Source organism: Hyposmocoma kahamanoa, unplaced genomic scaffold, assembly GCF_003589595.1.
Source record: "Hyposmocoma kahamanoa isolate Upper Pololo Valley unplaced genomic scaffold, ASM358959v1 160, whole genome shotgun sequence".
In the NCBI taxonomy this organism is placed as follows: domain Eukaryota; kingdom Metazoa; phylum Arthropoda; class Insecta; order Lepidoptera; family Cosmopterigidae; genus Hyposmocoma; species Hyposmocoma kahamanoa.
This window is the reverse complement of record NW_020653575.1, coordinates 1105539-1133118: the sequence shown is the minus strand read 5'-3', so window position 1 is coordinate 1133118 and position 27580 is coordinate 1105539. Positions and strand designations below refer to the sequence as shown.

The following is a 27580-nucleotide window of genomic DNA, read 5'->3' as shown; positions in this document are numbered from 1 at the left end:
AATCTTTATTTCATAGGTAAGCTTTATTACACTTAAAATCGTTACATTGGTTAAACTCTACCGTTCATTCGTAAGGCAGATTCCCCTGAGAAGAATGAGCAAGAAACTCTAGGGGTTGCTCTTTGTAAATAACATTCGTACACATTCAACATTTACAATATATTTTTTTTGTTTTGAAACATCAGAGATCGAGACTACCTCCGTGAGGTAAACGGGTTATTACCACGGATTTTTGTCACGCAAGTACGCAAAAGTTGTATAATAACCTTTTATAAAGTTTTTGTTTGTAATGGTATAAGATCAGCATTCAATTACAGTGAAATATGTAATGAAGTCAATAATTCACTTTTTTTTTCTTCGACCAAGAAAAGAATAGTCAGTTAAAATTGTACAATTAATATTATTAGCAGATTTACCTCCTCTATGTTAATGGATAAATTATTATAATCGTACAGGTTTTTCCAACAAATGCAGAGTGATTAATTATACAGAGCGAACCAAATATGCTAATGGTCACTTTGCTCGTCCAGTTTGTTTGCATAAGCCGTCATGTACACGCGTTAAAGTACAACGAAATAAACTTCGCAAAACTTGTTGAAAAATTGCAATATAGTGCAGTGTTTTGTGCCATAGACAATAAGTGCCATTTATAGTATTAAAGTAAAAGAAAGTACAGATTAAAAGACATGTACGGTGCATTTATTTTCCTTGTTTTACCTATTTTAATAAAAGCGCACCATTTGACGTCGCCATGCCCAAGCATTTTTGAATATAAAAGAGATAACAGTGGTCTGCACGGAAAGATTCACCTGAGGAATAGTGGAATAGTGTCAAATGTTCTAATTAGAGCTAATTTCACTATTGCTACCAGATTGTCGAATGTAAGTACATCTACATGATAGACTAATATCAGTATGTCAGAGAAAGAATTCTGGACAATGAAAATCTTTACTTCCCCTAGTTCTATTGTTTGATAAGTTCTTTATTACTTAGAATTGTTTGTCCAAATATGTATATAAATCAGAGATTATACGAGGCGGGTTTGATAAGTCCGTGACTTTGAAAAGAAAAAAAAAACACTTTTTTAAATTATGCATTATTTTTCTGCGTTATCGCTTTTTAACTCTGTACACCTTGACCAGTGATATATCAACTTCAACCTATCAAAAAATATTTTTTGTCGACCTGAGAAATAAGCCTCCGTTTCGGCTCACACTCCCTCCCTCAATTGACACAAATCTGTAAAAAAACAGATAAAAAAGCCAAAGTTACAATAGTCAAAACTATTACAATAGTCTCTAACTCTTCTAACTTCTAACTCGACTTAACGTAACTCAAAATATGTGAAATATAATATTATATCATTACTGAACGTAAAATTTGATTCTGTTCACGTCAAAAAAACCGTCGTTAGAATATTGTAAGAAACAAGCAAAAGATATCTACTTAACTCAAAATGAGACACACTTTATGTGAGCTAGTTCTGGCCAAAATAATCCTTATTCAAAAACATGAAATTATTTTTTCCATTTTATTGTTAAATATATTTAAGAAATTGTTTAAGTGTATAAAATAAACTATAACATATAAATTTTAATGATTTTTTGCAGGAATGGAGTAATTCGTTTTTCATCGAGAAAAAGTCCTCTTTTTGAGTTAATACCATTGACCTACCAACAAAAGGTCAAAGGTTAATACACTATTTTATTAACAGTATAATATAGAAAAGTGGCAATAGTTAGTATAATAATTTGACAAGTTGTGATCGCAGATGAGAAACGAAATATTCGAAATTCCGTATTCACCAATTTCAAGAAATATATTTGACCTCACCTAACTTTTTAATTTCTAATTTTCTCGCTAAAAGTGACGCAATTAATTAGTTGTGCCAAGAGTTGTAACTTAAGGAATAAAAATAAATTCCGAAAAATGTTTTTGTCTCACGTATTATTGTTTTTTTTGTGACTTAATTATAACTAATTTTTAATATATAATAACACATAGAAATCAGTTGGTAAGCAATACTACGGTATAGTATGTCGTGGATTCAAGTCCCATCGGGCCGAAAAAAAAATGTGTTCGATCTTTGTATTAATAACCTAAAAAGTGACGTATTTATTAAACCATCCTCGTAAATAAATGTGAGGGTTTTAATGGAATATTAATGCTGCAGAGTCAGTACTACCAAAGACTAGAGTAATAAAGGAATCGTACTACCTTGTTGCATTCTATTTTATTTTCGCATGTAGACAAACAACTCGAGTTTCGTGCCTTTTCCAAAATGGTTTCAAAACCTGTCGATGATATCATCGTATGTGTCTTTTAACGACAAACATAATTATAATTTGCGTGTCTCTTATACTTGTGTTTTAAATTGATTTGCCTGATTACGAATAATATATTCGATAAAAAAGGTTTAGGTACACGTATTTAAAAAAAAAAAACAAATTTCGACGTAGAATGTTCTATTCATAATTTTGATTTTAAGACGAGTTTTTAAAATAACATGTCATAAGTTATAATTACTATAGCTGATCTGTGTGCTAATAACATTTTTTATATTTAGTCAAGAGCACGTCAAGCTTAAAATTTCATACTTTGGACCGTTCTTATAGTAAGCGGCATAGAGTTGGATTTAAGTCTTAAGTGTCAAGCTTGACATGCTCTTGACCCTGTTCATTTTGTATGCCCCAATACATTTTTTTAAATAATTGTTCTAAATAACCACGTAACAAATAAAAAATATGTAGGCGAAACAAACAATTCATTTTTAAGTTTGTAGTTAAGATAACTAACAAATTTAGAAAAACAAACCAGTAAATAAATTCACAAAAAAATATATTTCATTGAATCGAATTGTTACTAACAGTGTCTTTGTTTATTTTTTAACTGGGATATAAAGAATTTCTACACCATAGGAGGTATAAGGAAAATGTCGTAACAATCATTGGCTGTTTTTGTGAAAATAATTTTGACATGCGTGAGTCAAGCGTGAGTTGTGCATAAAAATAAATAATGTTGACTAATTTTTTAAACGACTTCAAAAAAAGGGGGAGGTTCTCAATTCGACTGTATGTTTTTTTTGTATGTATGTTACGCGATAACTCCGGTATTTGTGCACTGATTTTCATGATTCTTTTTTGTTGGAAAGAGGGTACCTAGGTAGGGTAGTGGTCCCATTTATATTTGAAGAAAATCATCCACCTTAAGAGTGGCTGTTCACGCATGACGATTAATTTTTGTAAATAGCGCCTAAATCTTATTATAAGGAGCTTCTCTAATTCAAGGCGTTTTTCTCTCAATATACTTTGAGTAGTGAGTACCGATTTTTATTATCTCCTGTGTCAAGTTCCGTATAGTGGTGAACTAGGATCCGGGTTTGCACACTTTTGAGGTAGGTTTTTTAGTACTCTGTATTATTTAAATTTTAAGAATGAATTCATTGTACAGGAAGAAAAAATCGAGACGGCAGAAGTTGGTCAAATATGTAAAACGTTTTTTTTAAACAATAGGGGGATGATTATCACTAGTATCAGGTTTCTTACCACGGTATGACTTCTTTTAATAGGGGAATGCTATGGAATGTAATCATAGTCGATGTTATTCGTGCACAAATTTTTAAAAGGTGCTTCATAAATTAAACCATGTCGTTATGGACTTGAAATGTGGAACGTTTTTATGGCATTTAAAAGTTTTGCACAGGTTTACGAACTCTTTGAACTAATTTAAAAACATAAAATTTTTAATTTAGAACCAACTTTCAAACTTGGCACAATTAAAAGACACCGTTAATTGTCATCGCAGCAACTTTCACCACTTTCTAAAGCCACTAGAGGTATTCTGAAAAGCGCGCGAACGGCATACTGCTGAATATAATGTGTATTCAATATGACATCCATCTTGCGAGATGGAGGTCATTGATATGAAAAACATTTTATATTTTTTTTCTTGACAATAAACGCCTGACCACATAATTGACTATCCTAAAATTGTTTTCATAAAAAGACGTCATGTTTCTTACGACAATTTTCTTGTCTTCTATGATCTTGTTTTCTCAAAATTATTCTATTTAAAAACACACTATATATCCTTGTCTTCATAAGATTCCAAATACTTGGAACCGGATAGCGTGATGTATTTAAATGTGAAAAATTTACAATATTTTAAGGTTAGCCTGTGTGTTAGCTAAACAGACCTTATAAGCTGTTTACAAAAAACATTGACATTCCGACAATAATATTATTAAACTATAAAGTCTGAGAACCGGTAATGGCGTCGTTGATATCTTTTGTACGAAATTCGATCAAGAGTTGTAATCAAATTACACTCATTTTTTAAATGTGAACAAAAGTCTTCTAGATCTGCTAAATTAAATTAATGCATTGAAATATATCCCATACCACCATCTGTAAAAGCAGTAATTTGAAAAAGAAACATCCTGATGAAACTTAAGCGCCGCAGCAGGTACGAAGTAGTGTGGAGTCCCCAACAGGCGTTAGGTCATCTTAATAACCTATGGTTTTATAGTAGACTCGTGCCCAGGAATACCACATGGTTGATCATGATGACGACACATTTGGCTTACAGTAGACTTAAACTTATTGAAATTTTAAAAGCTTAATTTGTGGATATGATTGAAAAGGTAAGATATTTTACAAAAACTAAGCAGGATGTTGAAAAAAAAAACAAAAAAAAAAAACAAAAAATGGCTAGTTCGCACAAAAGATGAAGGATAAGAAGATACTTTAAATAAACACTACCTCATTCTACATACATACTTATCAAGTCGTCAATCACTGTTATTTTACTGTACTACGTCTTACTTATATTTGAACACAGCCAGAAAGACGATAGATTTGTTATATTATTATTATACTAAATGCAATGACTTATTGTTTGAAAAGGAATATAGTTAGTTCTTTAGGAAATGCTTAGTTTGCATGGCACGTGTGGCATCAGTACGCAAAGTTCCACATACTGAAGCTCAATCCGCCATTTTCGCATTGTACTAAGTCGTGTCAATTAACAAACCTCGCAAATCGTATAAAAATATCTTGTTTTGCTACTTTGGAGTGCAAAAATGATAGTGGCACTTGTAATATTATCTATGGTGGTATTTCATACATCGTTACGTCTTATTTTATTTAACTTTAATCGTAATAATGTTTTTGTTAATAGAAACAAAAGTAAATCTTATACCGGTGCAATACGGTCCCTTCTTTTTTGAAAAACTAAGTAAACATATCGGAATCGTCGTCATTCAGCTATTGACCGCTAGGTGACAGCACATTGATTTAAATTTCGATATAAAGTCTAAACGTGGTGACGTGCAATAATAGGTATTGAATTTTCAGCGATATGCCAGGTGTGGATTTTATAGTGTCATTACTACATAATATTAATATATATAATTAGGCCCGAAGATACTCCCTTGACGTACACAGTGAATAAGCGAATTTGATATTTGTTTTTTTTTGCATTTTTTTGCATTGCAGACTTTGTTAATTGAATTCTGACCCAAACATAAGATTTCAATACAAACAGAGAGCTACTTCGAACACCGTAAATCTCCAGATATCTACAAGCATTTATTATCACCAAAATCAAAAGCTTCCTTTTTATCCATTCCTGAATATGCTCTACATAAAAACTTATAAATCGCAACATCCATTGATCTTCCTCTTCTTTTCTTATTTACAAAATAATGTTAGGGTATTGCATATGACTTTTTAAAAAGTTTTTGAGAGTACTGGTATCTAATAAACAGCTTGCCACGTGCACTTTTTCCCTTCACTTTTTCGAATTCGAGAGTATGATTTCTTAATGAATGAGAAAGTTATGTACAGTTTGGGTTTTACCTATCGTGGTGGGACCCTCGCAAACTCTCTCTTAAAATTTTTTTTTTAATCTAAGAGAGGCTGTTAATTAACTAATTTATAAAATTTCTTTAAATTTACTGTGATACTAATTACCTCATATTTTAATGTAAAAATAATGTTATGAACTAAGTTAAATGAAACGAAGATTGTACAAATTATACTTTCTGTTTATTGTCAACGTGTAACGTAGTGAACTTACGGAAAACGGTCCGTTCATTCTGCTATCACCCTCAGAATATTGGTACTCTCGTTTTTTTAAAATTTTTTGAATAATTGGTCAAAAATTATTCACGAAAGCGTCTGCAAAGATACCAGAAGCGCTGGAAAAGCGAAGAAAAGCTTCAACAGAATAGAAAAAATATTGTTACGCTGTAGTAGCCTAAGCTGAGCGAAGTTGGTCCCGCGCGTCGACGATGTCCTGCACTTCCTGTCAACATCATCGTCACCTATTAGATCTTCATTAATAATCTGTCGTAGGTACTTAAACCGAGAGATGTGATTCAGGGGAACTCTATTTAAAAGAAGCAGTGGCATATTATTAGGATGTTTATATCTGTAGAAGCTTGCTTTTTTTTCACTGTACTTTAGTTCATGCTCTTTCTGCAGAAGTCTTGCACATTCTGGTTTCCTTGGATAGCGGTCATTTAGCTGTATAGCGTTACATGACATCAATAAAAAGTTGTCAGCACCGCTATTTCACCTTACAGTGACACAAACCGCTCTCTATGAAACGTGGCGTTATACAACGGCCGATAAGTGACGGCACAGCTTTCTTAGGAAAGCAGAATTAAGCCGGTAAACGAATAGAGCTAAACTGGCAACCAACTTTCGTACTGCTGAATTCGCCGTTCAGCAGATTCACATATATGTTGAAAAGACCAGAAGAACTTAATCCGAAGGCATAATCATACGGCAGGAGCCTTACACCATTTTCAGCTTCTATTCGCTAGACATACATTCACCTATTTAACAACATTTCTTTGACTAATATAGCGATCACGATGAGAGAGCACATATTATACAAGTTCAAGAGCGGCACCAATATTTCTTAATTTAGACTAGATAAAGTTATGTGAGACTAAATCGAATGCTCTTGTAAAATTGTAAGAAGCAGACGTATTATTCAAGTTGTCACCTTCAATTTCTCTTGCCAAATTCATATAGGATTTTAATTGTGGCACTCGTTCTTGTCACTGATGGATGTCCGAATTCCGCAGATTGTCTGTAATTTCTTTTTAACCACTCATGCATAAAGAAGGTGGTTATGAGTTTGAAGCTTTTGCCTATGTATCGTTGTGTCTGTCTGTATTTTTTTTTATAATATTAAGTGACGGGACGAACAATTCGTGCGCCTGATGATAAGCAACATGCCTGTCCATATCATTTACAGCAGCCTTCCCAAAGTGGGCGATAACGCCCTCTTGTGGGCGCTGTAGACCTAAAGGGGGGCGGTAAGAGACCAAGAAAAAAAAGTAGGGCGTTGTGTAGAGGCTTAGGGGGAGATATGTAATTTCATCTAGGAAGACTCTTAGACACCGACTGAGTTCTCGACCCTCGACTACAACTTGTGAACATCAACTAATATTACTTAAGAGATTGCTCAAACTAACTCGGTTCCATATTTCTCTCCGTGTAGTTCATATATCTGTCCTGTTTTATTGAATAAATAAAATAAGAATCATGTCAACCGGTCGCTCCGTTTCAAAATGAAAGTAGACTCAAATAAACAAATAAAATTTTAATAGTTATTAGTATTCCTAGATTGGTAATTTTCGTAGATAATAGACCGCGGGCAATCATATTTGAACAAGTTTTTGTTAAATAACCCGATTTGTGCATTCCTGTATCAATAGGCTGGTTCATAGAATACTTGTTCTTACTTGTTGAGTACGATTGAGCGTCGAATGAGATAAACGAGTTTATGCATGTTTGTCTTGTTCCTGGCGGTGCGCGCTGCTTATGCAGTCCTATATAAACAACGTAATATTTATTTTATTTTCATTTGCGGTTTCGCGCGTAATAGATAAGCAGTACCTAAGTTCAACACTTGCTTACGTATTTCTCAAAACAATACAATGACGGAAGTAAAAAAGAAGAGACAGCAATACTGTGCGGAATATATTAAATTCGTATTCATTGAAAATCCCACAAACCCATCGTCGCCTTTGTGCCTTCTATGTCTAAAAACATTTTCGAATGAAGCAATGAAGCCTTCAAGACTGCAAGATCATTTGAATAAAATGCATCCAGATAAATAAGACAAGAATGTAGCTTATTGCTAACTGCCTCTGTGGCCGAACGGTTACCATGCCGGACTGCCACGCAGAGGTCCCAGGTTCGATTCCCGGGCCGGGAGAAATATTTGTATGGCCTACATTTATTTCTCTCGTGAGTTTGGGTGTAATTTGTGGTTGTCTATGTGTGTCCATAGCACCCGCGACACAGGGTTTCCCTAGTGCGGGGCTATGTTGAGTGTGTGCGTTATTATTATTATTATTATTATTTTCACGAACCAGAGAAGAAGCATAATACTCAGCCAAGGGTAGCAATACTCTTTTCGGTGGCTGCTAAGCAAGATGACGACATACTTCGAGCTTCGTACAATATCTCCTTGTTAATTGCTCAAAAAGGCAAACCACACAACATCGGAGAAGAGTTAATTTTGCCAGCAAAAATGGAAGTAATGACTACTGTGGTTCATAAACCGGCCGCAGATATTATCATAAAAAATTCCTTTGAGTACCTAATAATTCTGTGCAAAGACGAATTGATGAAATGGCTGAATTGAAGAATCATTGTGCAACCATCTGAGGACTAATCAATTCTCAATTCAGCTCGATGAGTCCACTTTACCAACTAATGAAGCATTGTTGCTGTCTTACGTGAGGTTTATTAAAGATGAGAAAATATGTGAAGAACTATTGTTTGCTAGAAATTTAGAGACCGATACAAAAGGCGAAACCATATTCAACACATTGGAAAAGTTTTGTGATGTGAAAGAGATTCCCTTGACAAATATTATATCAGTTGCTACGGATGGCGCTCCGGCTATGACAGGGTGCCATAAAGGCTCCATAGCGTACTTAAAAAATAAAATTCCAGATGTCCTTGCTGTACATTGCGTTATTCATAGAAAACATTTAGTTGCTAGAAATTTAAGTGAACGACTATTTCAATCACTGTCATCAAAGCAGTCAATAAAATCCGTAACAGCTCTTTGAATGATAGATTATTTCATCAGCTTTGTGTTACTAATGACGAAGATTTCAACCATTTGTTCTTTCATACTGAAGTTCGTTGGCTATCAAGAGGCAATTGTCTGACTCGATTTTACAACCCGTTTTACTCTGTCATAGAATTCTTGGAAACTAAAAATACAGAATTGCGCAACAAGCTCATTACATCAAAGAATGATATAGCTTACAAGATAGACCTGTATAAATTGTTCAACGACACGAATCTCCAACTGCAAGGCGATGAACTAAATTTAATTAAAACAAAAAATGCGTTGCTGCTTTCGCAGCCAAACTGCTTCTACACAAAAAGAATGTGTGCAGACGTGAGATTCACAATTTTCCGAATTTATCAGTATCCTACAGTAACGACGACTTGTTTGTCTACTGCCAACATTTGGAAAACCTCCACATTGACTTCACCGAACGATACCAAGATATTTTGAACTTGGAAATACCAGACTGGGTGTTGGATCCGTTTTCAAATGTCAACAGCAATATCATCTCAGCAGGAAGTAGAACTTATAGAATTGACAACGAACGAGGAAATAAAAGTCAAGTTCAAAAATGACTACCAAGAATTTTGGCTACAAAAACCGATCCCGCAATTGTACCCTGGATTGTGGTCAATCGTTCAACGATTCTTGATAGCATTCCCATCGTCATATTTGTGTGAACGTCGTTATAGTGCTGTGACAACGCTGCTTACTAAAAAGAGGAATCGTTTGCATGTTACCGAACGTGGTGACTTGCGGCTGTTTTTGAGTAAATTTTTAACCTGATATCAACAAACTTATTAAATGGCATCAGATTCATCCTTCACATTAGTTTTTATATTAGAATCGATTATGTTTGTTTTATAAGATACTCTGTCTGAATACTAAAAAGTTGCGTTTCAATAATCATTCTCATTGGCAGATGTAGCCCGTAAGAGTTAACTTGAGACCTGAGCGCCGTTGTGTACTATCTACTGCGCTCAGGTCTCAAGTTAACTCTTGCGGGTTATAGTAAAAGTCTCGTTTAGAACAAATGTTTCATCTCCGCTAATACAGCTCACAATAATTAATTTAATATGAAGTTATAGTGGTTTTTAAGTAGGTGAATAAATGGGGGCGCTCAAAAATAATTTATTCTCAAAGTGGGCAGTAGACAAAATAAGTTTGGGAACCCCTGATTTACAATATCACTCAGAGCTTTAAATCGCAAAGATCTAAGTGGCACTACCTGAGACATAAGTTGACAAGTCCCATGTGCCTGTATGTCTGTGGACGGATGGATTGACCTCAAAGTGGTTTTTATTTATTTGAACTTGATCGGGATGGTTCTTAGACTATATTTCATGAATATCTCTGCTCAGCTGTTTAAAGATCATCAGCTTTTTTACCAGTTAGCGTAGGGATCTCGATCATAAAATAAATATTTATTTTACTTCCAATAGTCCTGTCAACTTGAAATTTGTTATACTATGGAAATTTGTTATACTGTGAAAATCCGATGACATTACAACAATGGTAATACATATAATTATTAGACAACATCACATACGTTGCTCTGATTCTAAAGTAAGTAACTAAAGCACTTGTGTTATGGAAATCAGAAACAACGACGGTACGACAAACACCCAGGCCCGAGACAATATTAGAAAATTTGACTGCAACTTTTATATAACTAACAGATACTTAGCATTGGATTAAATGTGTTTTATTGTAAATTACAATGCGATGATTTATTATAAATAAATAAATCTGTGAAATTTAACACTTTCTATATTATTATTAAAGAAAATTAAAAATTACTAGTTTTCAAACAAAAAATAATAATATTTTTTTTACAGTTTTTTCCGATGGCGTCTTTAATTTTGTCAATAAAAAATAATGCAAAAATTTTGTCATGAAATGTAAACGTCAGCAGTGGTAGGGTATTACATGGGTATTACGTACCCGAGCGTTGTGGACAAGTATATAATCTCGAGTGCTGATTGCAGAGACACTGCGATTTTGGTATTATCCTCTCGTCTTTTTAACTTCAGCTACTCCAAGCAACAAAACGTTGAATAACTAATAAGAAAAATACATGAAATAAGAGGTGGGTATGTCACACCCGGCCACACTCCCGCCAGGTTAAGCATGTATAAATACGATGAATGTAAAATATTGAAGGAAAAAAGCAGTTACATGGCTACATAGACTCCTGGCACCCATGGTTTATTATTTTTGAATCGGCTAAATTGTTCCTCAAAATCGATGAACTCATTTCCAATGACAGATACCTCCGATCTTATGGAGCAAGGCATAATAATTATTGTAGCGGTATAGAGCTTCTTGTAAAAGAGTTCGTCCAGCCGCTGCCACCTTACCTATTTCTGCCGCCAAACAGTAATGTGACCATTACTGCGTTCCGGTTTTGAAGGGTGCTGGTGAAATTACAGATACATGGGACTTGTCAAATTATGTTTCAGGCTGCCGGGCGCAGTTGCAGTACCGCATCTTTGTGATTTAAAACTCTGAATGGCACTGCAACTGTTAGGGACAGGCGTGTCGCTTACCACTAGGCATATGACGACTTCACTAAGTATTAGAAACACAAAAGGCTTTGATATAAAAATGGCTAAACTAAAGCGTAAATTACCAATGTTATTTGCATCAATCCTAAAAAGAAGAATAAATAAATCATTTTTTTTTTTTAAATACAAACCAAAATCTCCTCTATTCCACTGAGTTCAACTATAAGTTTAATCAGTTCAACTAATCGGACACAAACATTCCAATTACTTCAACTAGGTACAACTTTTCAAAAAGTTGAACTTATTGGACGAAATTCATCCTGTCTTTCATTCGATCTTTATGAAACGCGTGAAGCACTAACCGGTTAAGTTGGTCTCTAACTTATTCAAGTAGACTGTTTTGTGTCAGGATTTTTGAAATTTTAGTTTTAGTCTTATAACTGTTCAGGTAAATTGAACCCACCTATATTTACAAATAAGGGTTTAAAGCGCAGGCCAACACCATGAACGAGGCTAGCTAACTTAGCTCACGTAGTAAAGTGAAACAAAAACTTTATGCTAATGGTTATTATACAACTTCTGCGTACTTGGATGACAAAAATCCGTGGTAATAACCCATTTAGCTCACGGAGGTAATCTTGTTCTCTGATGTTTGAAAACAAAATAAAACTGAAAAAAGAAATAAAACTGCATTCATAGATTTTCGAAAATTTTTAGCAACACGCGGGAATCGAACCCGCTTTAATCTGAAAAAAATGCATCCTGCACTTTTATTGCATCGATCGATAGGGTTCATTATAAGAATAAAATCTCTCTCACAAAATTGGTTAATTAAATGGAAAAAAAAACCATGAAATCTTAACGTATTTTAATAAAACGAAAAAAATGGTAATCTAACTAATTAGTTGCTCGAAATGAGCTCCATTTTCTTGGATACACAAATTTAATCTTTTAACGAATTCATTTTGAGTAACTTTTAATAACGTGTTGTGATGAATTGTATTACAAATCGTATTCTGAACCTCAGCCTTCAACTCGTTTACACTCGAATGAATGCAGTTTTATTTCTTTTAAAAAATAAAGGAATGTTTCCTTTAAGTAAAAATTTCTGTCTCCAGTATTTAGAGTACTTTCCCTCCAGGTGGCATTACAAATTTCCACCCTGTATATATTTATGTATATATATATATTATACATGTTGAATGTGTACAAAAATTAATTACAAAGAGCAACCCCTACAGTTTCTTCCTCAGTCTTCTCAGGGGAATCTGCCTTAATGATTAATGAGTGGTAGATTTTAACCAATGTGACGATTTCAAGTGTGTTAATGCTTACCTATGAGAAAAAAACTTATATTGATTTTCATTTTTTTGTAGTTGCATGCAAAGCTAAGCTAAGAAAATACTTAAAAAGTAGTGACATGTGCGGGTGTGAAGGGCGGCAGAAGGGCGACATATTTTATATAACTAGCTGGATCGTTGGGTTGGTTACCTCGGTTGGCTTAGTCCGCAGTATGAAACGAAGTATGAAAATATGCCATGTGAGCAAAGCTAAGTTAGCTTAGCTTCATTCACATTGTAGCCTTCGCATTACAGTTGTATACCTGTAGATCCTTACTTAGCAGTCAACGCACTCTTGCGAGCCGCCGTCGGCGCAACTTTATGCCTTGTAGACCTCAAGCCCAGATTATACTTAATGCAAATGAGAGAGATAATAATCTCAGTACCGAGCACTAAGAAAGCCGACCTCAAAAATTCGTGGAATTACGTCTAATTGCCAAGTTTTATTGAAATCGATTACCGGAAAGTGCGCGAAATCGGGTTCATCGCCTACCTTGCCAACATTAGAGGTGGAATATCTCTTTCCAACAAAAAAAGAATTAAAATCGGTTCATAAACTTTCGCGGAACATACATACAATAAAAACAGTGGAATTGAACCTCCTCCTTTTTTTGAAGTCGGTTAAATATATTTTTTTTCACTGACGTAGAAAAAATGAAAACGCAAATAAAAAAAATGTCTTTCTAACTTTTCAGACATACGTCGGCCGCCTGGCACCTACAGGAGACAATCCTTACATTCTCGATGACTTCAACCATGGAATGCCAATCGATTACCGGGTGGATTTCCCTACCACATCGCCTCTGCCTAAATTGACAGCTCTCATTGTCAATGATAATGTTATTTGTACTGGACCTGGAGGTAAATAATGCAATGATCAAAGAACATTTTCATTACGTAGATATTTGAGATCAAGAACAAACTTTTTACAATAACTCGCTTTCAACTTTTACAGTGAATATAATAATTATTAATACAAAGATCGAACACGTAGAAAAATTCCTTCGAACCGGCTGGATTCGAACCAGCGTGATCAGCATACCAGGCCGGGCGGCGCTTCAAATTACTACAAATATAATACTTTTTTATAAGGTTCATACGTGACTTGTAAAAGGATTCTATTAGTCCGTACACACAAGAATTAATAATTGAAAATGTTCTAAAAACAATTTTATATTTAGAAAATATAAATGAAAAAGCGCTGGATTTTATCCTTTCGCACTAATGTATGAAATTATAGTTAATACTCGAGAATGTAATCTCAGTACACGGTACTAAAGAAATCGACCTGAAAAGTTCGTGGAAAAGTTTTTCATCATTGATTCATCCCTCAGTTTGCGACTCTTAGAGGTGGAATATTGTCTTCAAATTCAAATGGAACCTCTACTGAGGTACCCTCTTTCCAATAAAAAAAGAATCATCAAAATCGGTTCACAAAAACGCGTAATTCAGTTATCGCGTAACATAAAAAAAGAGAAAAAATCATACAGACGAATTGAGAACATCCTCCTTATTTTGAAGTTGGCTAAAAATAAAACTCAAATACGACGTATTAAAAGCGCCAGCAGAAAAACAATTATGATCTTGAAATATAAAAAGAATAATAAGCCTACAAGGAAGTGTCTTGAATGTTATTATCCAGCGTTCGTCTAGTCGGGTTTTTAAAATATTGTTCAGTATAACTTTAAAAAGGCCATAAAATGGAATAATATAATTATGGGATTATTCATAAATTGTTTTATTGAATGACGGTCACAGGTTATCGTCCTACCATATTAAAAATTAAGTGATTTCTAAACTTTATCACTTCATTTTTATAAAAACTACTTTATTTTATCATTTTCTTTTCCTTTATTTATCCATAATATCACAACTATATAATAAACAAATTATCTTTTTCAGATATTCCCACTTCTACTGAATATGTGACTACGATAAGTTTACAACATACACTATTCCACAAAGGACAAGAAGGATCAAATTTCCATGTCGATAACAGTCTCAACAACAAATATGAACAACCGCAAACGTCGAAGCCGCAATTGAATTTTGACCTTTCAGAGTTCTTTAACCTAGATGGAAACAATGGACAAACGCAGATATATACGTTTGGTGGGGATGGGAATCCGCAGGGTTGGAATACTAGTGAGTATACAATGAATATTTCGTTTAGAGAAAGAATTAAAACATATTATATAATGTTATACTGGTTATTTGTAGAATACTGACAACCTTGCAGGACTATATTACCCACATAAAAAAACGATGAATTTTAATATATTCATCAGACTTTGCCTTCGAACAAAAATTCAAATATTTCACTAGTTCGCTCTGTGCGGTAACAAAAAGCGTAAGTAAAAGTTTGATGCCAAATGAAAGATCGGGGATGTGTGTCGTCTGTGAAGACACTGGCACGTTTGAACTTACTAGGAAAGATATATTATAAAAAGTATCAGATAGTACAACAAAAATTTCAAAGTTTATTTTTGGTAAATTTATTCATCATCATCATCAATCTATTCATACGCTGGGCTGCTGGGCACGGGTCTCCTCTCATCGCATTGGTGTCATGGAAGAAACATTTTTTTATGATGTTGGTAATAGATTTTACGAATAATCCTGTATATTTATTATACTAATACTGTTTGGTAGCATTGGGTTGCTGCCATTTAAAAAAATATATTGCAGACAATATACAGTCCATTTTGTTCGTCCTCGTCATCAACACACTCACAAAAGGTGGATCTTGTTCTATTGTTAGTAAAATATTATAGATAAAAATAAAGTATAAAACCAGGTCAAATACTACATCACACTTGCGTGAAGTTGGATGAACCTCGCGGGCAGATCAGAGTCCAACAGCAGGGCTAAAAAGGCCGAATTGGCAGAATCATAATATGATTAATTGACAATTCATATTATGAATTCCTTATAATTCATATAACGCAATCATTTATTTGACAGCGTTCTATGGACGTCTCCATAGAAAGCTGTCAAATAGATGAATAGACTTTTTTGTTTTCTTTTTCAAAGATAATTCATAATATGAATTGACAATTAATCATATTATGATACTGCCAATGCCAGTTTCTTTGCATCAGTAAAAATCCTCTACACTAACGTCGGCGAGCCCTGAACTCATTATTGTGTAAAATGCGAAGAGAGTCGTAGAACTTTTGTCCCGAGCCTATTACATGGCCCACTTCGACTAAGCCCTGCATTCCCTTTCTACCTCTATCTTGTCATTTCGGTTTTCCGTGATTACGTTCCCAAGATATTTAAATAGATTTACACGCTTTAATGGTAGGTACTCCGTAAAGAAAAAAATTGTATTTGTAAGTGTATTGTATAACGGAGAACCATCATAATCCTATTAATACAAATCCTCAACTTAGAATAGGTTATGACGGTTTCAATCGAAATTCACAAATTGTATGTACAATCCTAATAATTTTGGAATTGCTGTAGATCAAATTAGCTTGTATATGTACTTTCTTTTCTTAAATAAATGATTATATTATATTTGCTACCACCGTGTTACAGTTGATTACGATGTGACAAACCATCCTAAAACAACACAGACTTCAACTGCAGCCTGTGCCTCTACCACAAGATTACGGTGACAGTTTTCGCTAGCGACCGCATAAAATGTTTGTATACAAAATGTTTCTTCTAGTGACCGCTAGGAGCGCTATACAATTTGCGATACAAAACTGTAAAGTAATTTAAGCGGTCGGTAGTGACTGCAGTCTCGTGGTAGAGACATTGGATTAAGTTGATATCTTACACAGTAAACTACACTAACGAGCAGCATGCTACTCAGCCGCCCCAGCATGTGCCCGTGATTCAATATAACCCAGAAGTCACGCAAGCACCAAGACCTGCCACACAACCGCCAACGTCTCCACAGAGGCCGTCTCTGTAAGTGGTCGTCTCGATTTATACACTTCTGTACTAATGGGTGGAAGAATACTAAAATTTATTCTCTATACTTATAAGAATCTCATTTATAACTCTTATCACAATGGTGACACAGAATAAGCACTAACTTTATTTACCTAAGTGGAGATAATCGTCGCCGTCGGCTAAATTTGAAAACCTCGTAACTGTGTTTTTGGACGAAATCTCTTTTTTTGTTCTACGAGCGCAATATCGGGCAATTAAAGCTTAAAATATAATTTGTAAACTATTTTTAAGTTATAAAGTAAAGGTATATAGGTAATTGTTATAAAAATAGTTATTTGGTATGCAAGACTGCAAAGTTGTTGTTTGACGCGAGTGTGTGTATTGAAAAATGAGCAAGCGAAGGAAACTAAGATTGAATCACGAGCGAAACAAATGGTTCAAAAATAGGGCTCAAGCCACGAGACGCAAATCAACTTTGCTACCGAGTGAAACATAACTTTTTACCTCACTATAGCGAGGAAAAAAAACAGTTGAACTATAAAACATCAGTTTTCTTTCCAGTAAAGCCTTTCCGAGCTAGTAAGATGAATGAGGTGAAAACAGAAATATTACACTAGAAACAATTGTATGAATAATTGTACTACTCAAAAGTACACATAAATGCAGGTTACGAGGTTTACGAATTTAATCGAAGCAATGTTTTCAATAGTCTTAGGAGCCTATGACTCTTTGGTACTTAGACAAAATAATTGCAGATGTGAGAAGTCTCTGTTTCTCTGGCATTGTTTTTTTTTAAACACAATTCAATTTTAATAGCAGTAGAGCTCCTTGTGAGAGTTCATCCAGGGAAGTACCTACTACATCCTAAATTATTTCTGCCTGCCTATGCCTGCTGCTAACTATGTACCTGCTAAGCTATGTATCTACTGTACTTTATTTCACACCTTCATATCCGCGATTTTGACTTCACGAGATTTATTAACCGCCTTAAAAAAAGGAGGATGTTCTTAGTTCGACTGTTCGTTTTTTTGTATGTATGTTACGCGAAAACTCCATCGTTTGTGAACTGATTTTGATGATTCTTTTTTGTTGGAAACTGAAGGTGGTACTGTACTGCATCCTTACTTATATCCGCTGCCAAGCAGTAATGTGAGCATTACTTCGTTTCGGTTTCTTGTGCTGGTGAAACTACAAGCATATGGAACTTGTCAAGTCTATGTCTCAGAGTGACGGTGCAGTGACAGTGGGTTCAGATCTTTGCGATTATAGCGCCGAGTGGCACTGCAACTGTTATAGACAGCTAGGCGTGTCGTTTATCATCAGGCGCATGATTTGTTCATTCCGTCACTTGATATCATAAAAGAAATTACACCAATATATAATTTTTCTTTCCAGGACCTTCCCATCAACAGAACCAGCAACCGATCATGGTTCATCAGTCGAATGCGGCATTGTATCCGGTGGCAACGAGCAACAACCACTTATCAGCAACGGAGCTGCCTATAATAGGGGAGAGTGGCCGTGGTTGGTCGCCATTTACAGGAGAAGAGAACTCAGTCTCAGTTTTATATGCGGTGGAACTTTGATATCTGAACGACATATTGTCACAGGTGAGAATACTTCGCTTGAGTAAGAACCTTTACACACTACTTGCACAATAGGCTAAATTGTTGGCACTAGGTTTAAATCATTTACCATTTAAACTACTTATTCCCACTTATATTAACTACATAATAAAGTAAGACTAAGTATGTAAAAATACAAAAAAAAAACAAAAATTTGCGTGTGTGGGACAGTCTCAGTATTCACCAAGCGGCAGAAGTTGCTTACCGCTGGTTTTCACCCTGCCCTTAACCTTTGCAAACACATAATTGTAGTCCGGACCTGTTTCGCAAATTTGGTCTATAAATAGTCCATATGTACAGTAAATACAGTGTGTACGTTGAATTGATATTCAATTATTTTTGTGAAATTACTCCACTAGTTTGTTATATTTATTAATACAAAGATCGAACACTTAGAAAAAATTCGTTCGATCCGGCCGGATTTGAAACGACGTCTTCTGGCAAACCGTGTCAGACGCTCTGCCAACTAAACCAAGGAACGAACTAGCGAACCTCACGAATTTTTGTATGTGCTTGTTGTCGGATCTTTGTATTTGGTTTTTCAACGACTTTTTAGCCGTAGCGCTATCTATGAGAAATCTATGAAAGTATCTCATCACCCAATTAGGTAACTTTACAGCTACCAGCGCTGGCTAGAGAATTCGCTATTAACTGTAATTAAATTTGTATTGAATTGATATTCAATTATTTTTTGTGAAATTACTCCACTAGTTTGTTTATAATTATTAATACAAAGAACGAACACTTAGAAAAAATCCCTTCGATCGAACCGACGTCTTCTAGCAAAACCTTGCCACACACTATGCCTACTAAGCCACCACCACCACATCATGAATGTCGGATCTTGCTCATACAGTATGTTATTTTTTCACATTTGTAGGGCAAGCACGGTAGGGCGCGATTTGAGTGAGAGCGACATAGAAGCGCGAGATACTACTATACTCGCATAGATAATAAGTAATATTTCGCGCTTCTATGCAGTTAGTGATGAAAGAGACTCAGTCTTGATTAAGGCCTTTAAAAAAACCTCGACTAATTTTCAACGCCTCACGACTAGTCTAGTCAAAGTCAAAGTCTTTTAACCCTAGGAAGCTTAAAAGACTTATTGGACTAAAGTCACTAAAAAGACTAAAACGACTAAAACGACTGGCGCCTCATAGCCTCAAGATATTTATTTTACGATTTTTATTGTAAGTAAATAAACGTGATTACTTACTACATACTACTTACGTCATTTTTATTTATAAACTTCGGGTTTAATAAGACATAAAATAGGTATAAGTCTTTTGCTAACAACTCGAGTCGTTTAAGTCTTTCAAGTCGTTTAAGTCTTTTGAGTCTTTTGAGTCTTTTAGTATACCGACTGAGTCTTATTAATAAAAACTCGAACGCCCAGTCTAAAGCCTAAAATCCAGTCCAGAACCTAAAATCAGGCTCGAGTCCTGTAAAATGGAGTCGAGTCTTTATAAAACGTCTTTTATAAGACTTTATAAGACTGAGTCTCTTTCGTCACTAACTGCAGTGCCGTGGCAGTACCAGCAACATGCTGAGGATGTTATTGTATATATAGGCGATTGCATAGATACAAACTCGCAATTGCATCGATGCAATCGCCTTTAAATCCCAAGTGTAGCGGTGCACTCGCGCGCTTGCAATGCGTTTGTATCGCTGTTTAAAAGCGCGCACGTGTGCAAAGGTAGACGATTACCGACTGCATCGCATTTGCATCGCTGCTACAAAACGTCCTGTGGAACCGCTCTAACCCATAGATTACTCGAGTACATTTACTGAAACAAAGCTTTAAAAAGCGTAATCTACGGGCATGTTTTCTCTCGTATCGTCTCGTTTCGTTTTTAAAAGTCTGAATGCACTATTGCTCACTTTTTGAAACAAAATAATGGCTCCATGAAACAAAATGTCTTATCTACAATATTTAAAGTATTTTCCGTCAGTGTCGCATGGCCCTGACGTACATTTGGGGTGCACTAAAGGAGGCTCCCGCAATGATGGACGAATCGTATTCTTAGTACGTTTGGCTCACCCTGGGCAACATTCGGCGAGTACCTTACGCCGATTGGCAAATCCTTTCAACAGGATGGCAAACATATGCCATGCACAGTTCAGCATGGCGGCTAAATACTTGTGGCCTGATCAGCGTGGTTAAGTTAATATAGTGTATGCCATCGATACGATAAGAAATAAAGCCCTGTGTGTATGCATGTTTAACAATAAATCTATATTTCATTAATTTTGTCTTCTCATCTTACAGCGGCTCACTGCATGCGCGTTAGGAGCACAAAAATATCCAAAAGAGACCTCGTGATTAAAGTCGGGGTACACAATCTCGAGGATTGGAGTGATGACATCACTGTGACCAGGAGCGTAACTGATGCTTACATTCACGAGTCTTATGATGCGAAAAGTCTTGCTAGTAAGTAGATTAGATTTTGTAAGTGTTGTTTGTTGACATTGCATTATACAAACGATGCGTCAAGCAGGGTCAAGCTAGACACTTTTTGATTTAAATTCGACTCTGTGTCCTACAAGAACAATTCCAAGTCAAAAGTGTCTTGGTCATCATGATCATCATCAACCCATTTATACGTTCCGCTGCCGGGCACGGGTCTTCTCTCAGGCGAGGGTGTAGGCCAATGTGGGTTGAGGACTTTACAGTTTACACGTTTTCCGAGGGTTGTGAATCTTCTTCGACGTTCAGGTTTCATCACGATCCTTTACCGAAGAGCTCATGGTAAATTTCAAATTGAATTTCGCAAATAAATTTCGAGAAACTCAGAGGTGCAAGTCCGGGTTCGAGCCCACGGCCTCTGTTTTTGCATATTGGTTGTAAGTACTATGTTCTAAAGTTTAACCTTCGGAGAGATATTCGAGTGTTCAGGAAGTTGATGAATTTATTGTTAGCTCTTTCGTTGTAATTTGTCATTATGATTTTTTACTCGCCTGTATCTGAAGACTTAAATGACTCTATGGCAGATTTGTAACCGTAAATCAGTAATCTTAGGCACTGTCACTTTTTATACAACATCTACGGGAACACGGAGTCGTCCTATTCTTAACGTCCTGGTTAATGTTATAGGTACAAATTTATTAAAAAAATAATCAATGTGTTAATTTCAGACGACATCTTATTGCTTAAATTGGATCGTACAGTCAAGTACAACAACAACATAAGGCCAATATGTCTTTGGAGCGGCAACGCGGACTTGAGTCGCGTTGTCGGGAAGACAGGAGTGGTGAGAATTTAAGATTTGCCTCTAATCGATTAGGTTAAAGTCTTATAAAGTGTCGGGACAGGACGAACAAGTTGTGCACCTGGTGATAAGCGACACGTGGCGCAGAACTGTAAATGACAAAGATCTGAGACATAGAGTCGTATTCCAGAACTCTAATCATTGCTCAAGTCAGGATTTCAGTATGATTTCAAGCACTGGAAATACGACCCTAATGGCAGGGACTTGAGTATGATTTCGAGTGCTTTAAATCATACTCAAATCCTGACTTGAGCATTGAGTAGAGTTCTAGAATACGACCCATACTGCCACTGCACTCGTCATCCTGAGACATAAATTGGCAAGTCCCAAATGTTTGTAATTTCACCAGCAACTTTGCCCATCAAAACCGGAACACAGTAATGTTCACATTACTGCTTGGCGGCAGAAATTGGTAATGTACTTCCCTGGACGAACTCTTTACCACGGAGCTCTACAGTTACTAATTTAAGTTTCTGTAAGCAAGCAAAAATGACTCCCATTTTGTTCATTAAATTTTAAATCACATTTTAGACTGTTTGCCGAAAGTGAAAGAAAGAAAGTGTTTCTTGTAGAAACATAAATCACCTATAGGTACTTAGGTAGTGCCGCTGTCGTAATTATTGCTAATACGTCCGTGCAGTTTTAACTTTAGACAAATAATAACTTTTTCACCCCACTAACTCGGAAAGGCTTTCTTTCTTGCTAGGAATCTGCACGTAAAAATGTTTTTTGCACGCTAGCGTGGAAACATTTTAGGAATTCGAACTTCACAATTGACGTAGTGCACCTAACTTTTTCTTTCGATGAAAAACCTTGAAACGGCATTTAGAGCGATTTTTTATAAGTAAAGACAGGATTCTTTATGAAAAGGTAAATCTAAAAGTACCAAAAAGGTGGCAAAATGTAGATATATAGATATAGAAATTATTGAAGGTTTAGATAAAAAAAAAATAATAGTTTTATTACCTATGATTAAACATTCATAACATTTTTTTAAATGTTTTTCATTTATACTTCCACTTCAACTTATAATCGACTGAAAATCATCGTAGTACTAGCAGTAACACGACACCAAACTGAGTTGATGACGACTCCATAACAGCACAGCACGCTCACTTCATGGCTGTGTGTTATTTGTGTGTGTCACCTAACCTATTTCTGCCGCCAAGCAGTGATGTCAGCATAACTATGTTCCGATTTTGAATGGTAAGGGCGTTGGTGAAATTACAGGCACATGGGACTTGTCAACTTAAGTCTCAGGGTGGCGGGCGCAATGGCAGTGCCCCTCAGATCTTTGCGATTTAAAGCGCTGAGTGGCACTGCAACTGCTATGGACAGGCATGTCACTTACCACCAGGCGCACTATTTGTTCTTTGCGTCACTTGGCATCATAAAAAAGTATATATTAAATTACACGGGGTTACGTCACTTTTGTGCTGATAGCCTCAATTGTGTGATTTCTTTTAGAATAAATTATCTCTGTTTCTACAGGTAACCGGATGGGGTGAAACCGAGGACGGCCCTGCCGGTCACGGCGAGCCCAAAATGGCCCGCCTTCCAATCGTCAGCACGACGGTCTGTCGAGGAAGCAGACCTGAATTTCATACGCTGACGTCTTCGACAACGCTGTGTGCAGGTATGTTGATGTTTGAGTTCTACACACTTACGACAAACACATAGATAAACTTTTGAGATAAGCGTTGTTGGTAGTATACCTACTAGGAAAAAAGTTCATTCAGCCAATTTCTAACGCTACAATGAACAAAGCTAAAGTCAACGTCAAAGAATTTATTCCATAGGTAAAATAAATTTACACTTGAAAACGTCAGATTTGTCCCGGCTAAGTGACAAATGATCAAATAACCGTTTTAAATAGCAAAAGATAGAGCACAAAATTAATTCTCTTTCAAGAACAGTTAAAATTACTTAACGTGTTCGACTTATCGGAACTTAACAAAAACAATTTCTATATTCTAAGACTGGGTTATGGTTTTTTAAGATAGCTCAAAAAAAATATTTTGTTACTTAGCATTTTAGGAAGAGGACGGCAGTCAAGCTACTGTTCGTTCACTTCGCTTACTTCCCTTAGAAGAACGAGCAAAGAACTCTGGGGATTACGCTTTTCAAATAAACTTAAATGCTATGGAATACACTTCAAATTTGTGTGGAATCTAGAGCCATGTCGTCTTTCCATACATCTTTATCTAACACGTAGTCTTCAATTTTATAATATGACTTTTCAATCAATTAAACTTAGGAAATTATACTCTTCATATATGTTCCCGAATTTTATTGTAAAAACGTAAACGAGTCTTTTACCTTGGTTAAGCGAAACCGAGCACACACACAAAATTCTTTTAATCGTTATTTACATAGATATAAATTACATATTTCCCCAATACTCATATATACTCTGCTTAGTTTGGGCTCCAGTCTCCCACAATACATTACTCTAAACCAGGGGTTTCCAAACTTATTTTGTCTACTGCCCAATTTGAGAATAAATTATTTTTTAGCGCCCCCATTTATTCACCTACTTAAAAACCACTATAACTTCAAATTAAACTAATTATTGTGAGCTGTATTAGCGGAGATTAAACATTCATTCTAAACGAGACTTTTACTATAACCCGCAAGAGTTAACTTGAGACCTGAGCGCAGTAGATAGTACACAACGGCGCTCAGGTCTCAAGTTAACTCTTACGGGCTACATCTGCCAATGAGAATGATTATTGAAACGCAACTTTTTAGTATTCAGACAGAGTATCTTATAAAACAAACATAATCGATTCTAATATAAAAACTAATGTGAAGGATGAATCTGATGCTATTTAATAAGTTTGTTGATATCAGGTTAAAAATTTACTCAAGAACACCCGCAAGTCACCACGTTCGGTAACATGCAAACGATTCCTCTTTTTAGTAAGCAGCGTTGCACTAAAACCACGTTCACACAAATATGACAATGGGAATGCTATCAAGAATCGTTGAACGATTGACCACAATCCAGGGTACAATTGCGGGATCAGTTTTTGTAGCCAAAATTCTTGGTAGCCATTTTTCATCAGCTGAGATGATATTGCTGTGTTGACATTTGAAAACGGATCCCACACCCAGTCTGGTATTTCCAAGTTCAAGATGTCCTGGTATCATTCGGTGAAGTCAATGTGGAGGTTTTCCAAATGTTGGCAGTAGACAAACAAGACGTCGTTACTGCAGGATACTGATAAATTCGGAAAATTGTGAATCTCACGTCTTCCCATATTCTTTTTGTGTAGAAGCAGTTTGGCTGCGAAAGCAGCAACGACATTTTTTGTTTTAATTAAATTTAGTTCATCGCCTTGCAGTTGGAGATTCATGTCGTTGAACAATTTATACAGGTCTATCATGTAAGCTATATCATTCTTAGATGTAATGAGCTTGTTGCTCAGTTCTGTATCTTTAGTTTCCAAGAATTCTATCACAGAGTCAAACAGGTTGTAAAATCGAGTCAGACAATTGCCTCTTGATAGCCAACGAACTTCAGTATGAAAGAACAAATGGTTGAAATCTTCGTCATTAGTAACACAAAGCTGATGAAATAATCTATCATTCAAAAAGCTGTTACGGATTTTATTGACTGCTTTGATGACATATTGCAGTGATTGAAATAGTCGTTCACTTAAATTTCTAGCAACCAAATGTTGTATGAATAACGCAATGTACAGCAAGGACATCTGGAATTTTATTTTTATAAGTACTATATGAAGCCTTTATGGCACCCTGTCAAAGCCGGAGCGCCAACCGTAGCAACTGATATAATATTTTTCAAGGGAATCTCTTTCTCATCACAAAACTTTTCCAATGTATTGAATATGATTACCCCTTTTGTGTCGGTCGCTAAATTTCTAGCAAACAATAGTTCTTCACATATTTTCTTATCTTTAATAAACCTCACGTAAGACAGCAACAATGCTTCATTAGTTGGTAAAGTGGACTCATCGAGCTGAATTGAGAATTGATTAGTTCTCAGATGGTTGCACTATGATTCTTCAATGTTTTCAGCCATTTCATCAATTCGTCTTTGCACAGAATTATTAGGTACTCAAAGGAATTTTTTGATAATATCTGCGGCCGGTTTATGAACCACAGTAGTTATTACTTCCATTATTGCTGGCAAAATTAACTCTTCTCCGATGTTGTGTGGGATGCCTTTTTGAGCAATTAACAAAGAGATATTGTACGAAGCTCGAAGTCCGTCGTCATCTTGCTTAGCAGCCGCCGAAAAGAGTTTTGCTACACTTGGCTGAGTATTATGCTTTGTCTCTGGTTCGTGAAAATAAACTACATTCTTGTCTTATTTATCTGGATGCATTTTATTCAAATGATCTTGCAGTCTTGAAGGCTTCATTGCTTCATTCGAAAATGTTTTTAGACATAGAAGGCACAAAGGCGACGATGAGTTTGTGGGATTTTCAATGAATCCGAATTTAATATGTTCCGTACAGTATTGCCGTCTCTTCTTTTTTACTTCCGACATTGTTTTGTTTTGAGAAATACGTAAGTAAGTGTTGAACTTAAGTACTACTTACGTATTACGCGCAAAACCGCAAATGAAAATAAAATAAATATTAGGTTGTTTATATAAGATTACATTAGCAGCACGCACCGACAGGAACAAGACAAACATGCATAAACTCGTTTATCTCATTCGACGCTCAATCGTACTCAACAAGTAAGAACAAGTATTCTTTGAACCAGCAGCCGATTGATACAGGAATGCACAAATCGGGTTATTTAACAAAAACTTGTTAAAACATGATTGCCCGCGGTCTATTATCTACGAAAATTACCAATCCAGGAATACTAATAACTATTAAAATGCGAAACTGTATCTGTTGCCTTTTTATTTGTTTGTTTGAGTCTACTTTCATTTCGAAACGTAGCGACCGGTTGACATGATTCTTATTTTATTTATTCAATAAAACAGGACAGATATATGAACTACACGGAGAGAAATATCGAACCGAGTTAGTTTGAGCAAACTCTTAATTAATATTAGTTGAGGTTCACAAGTTGTAGTCGAGAGTCGAGAGCTCAGTCGGTGTCTAAGGGTCATATTCCAGAACTCTACTCAATGCTCAAGTCAGGATTTGAGCAGACTTGAGTATGATTTCAAACACTGGAAATACGACCCTAATGCAAGGACTTGAGTATGATTTCTAGTGCTTTGAATCATACTCAAGTCATGACTTGAGCACTGAGTAGAGTTCTAGAATACGACCCTAAGAGTCTTCCTAGACGAAATTAAAAATCTCCCCCTAAGCCTCTACAAAACGCCCCCATTTTGTTTCTGGGTCTCTTGCTGCCCCACTTTAGGCCTGAAGCGCCCACAAGGGGACGAATGTAGTAATATTTATCTCTACTCTAATGTTACTTTGTTTTGTATTGTCGAAATAAATAAAGATATTATTTATGCGATTTCTGCTGTAACATTTTAAAATAATTTGTTCTAGGTGACAGAAGCGGCACAGGACCATGTTCAGGAGACTCCGGCGGTGGATTGTACCTCTCAGAAGGTGGCCGTTGGCGACTACGCGGCATAGTTTCGACCGGTTTAAACGTTAATGGAAACACATGCAATTTCAAAGACTACATTGTATTCACCGACTCGGCACAGTACACAAGCTGGATACGAACTGTCATGTCTTACTGATTTGTATAATTTATTGTGTAGTTGTGTCCATTTCTTTATTAAATGTAACATTTAATTTTATATAATTTACATAAATATGTAGAAAAATACGTACAAAGTTTATTTTGACATTTTAGAAACTAATGCATAC

General features: G+C 35.7%; 1 protein-coding gene across 1 annotated transcript; it reads left to right on the top strand.

Annotated features, from left to right (window-relative positions):
- The first annotated feature begins 524 nt into the window (after positions 1-524).
- LOC113225402 (serine protease gd-like) lies at positions 525-27580 on the top strand. Its single transcript, XM_026457706.1, has 9 exons — positions 525-881; positions 13651-13816; positions 14858-15100; positions 16747-16876; positions 18257-18471; positions 20756-20917; positions 21622-21737; positions 23247-23391; positions 27251-27580. Exons 1-9 carry the CDS (start codon positions 687-689, stop codon positions 27448-27450), a joined length of 1572 nt encoding a protein of 523 aa, XP_026313491.1. The 5' UTR covers positions 525-686; the 3' UTR covers positions 27451-27580.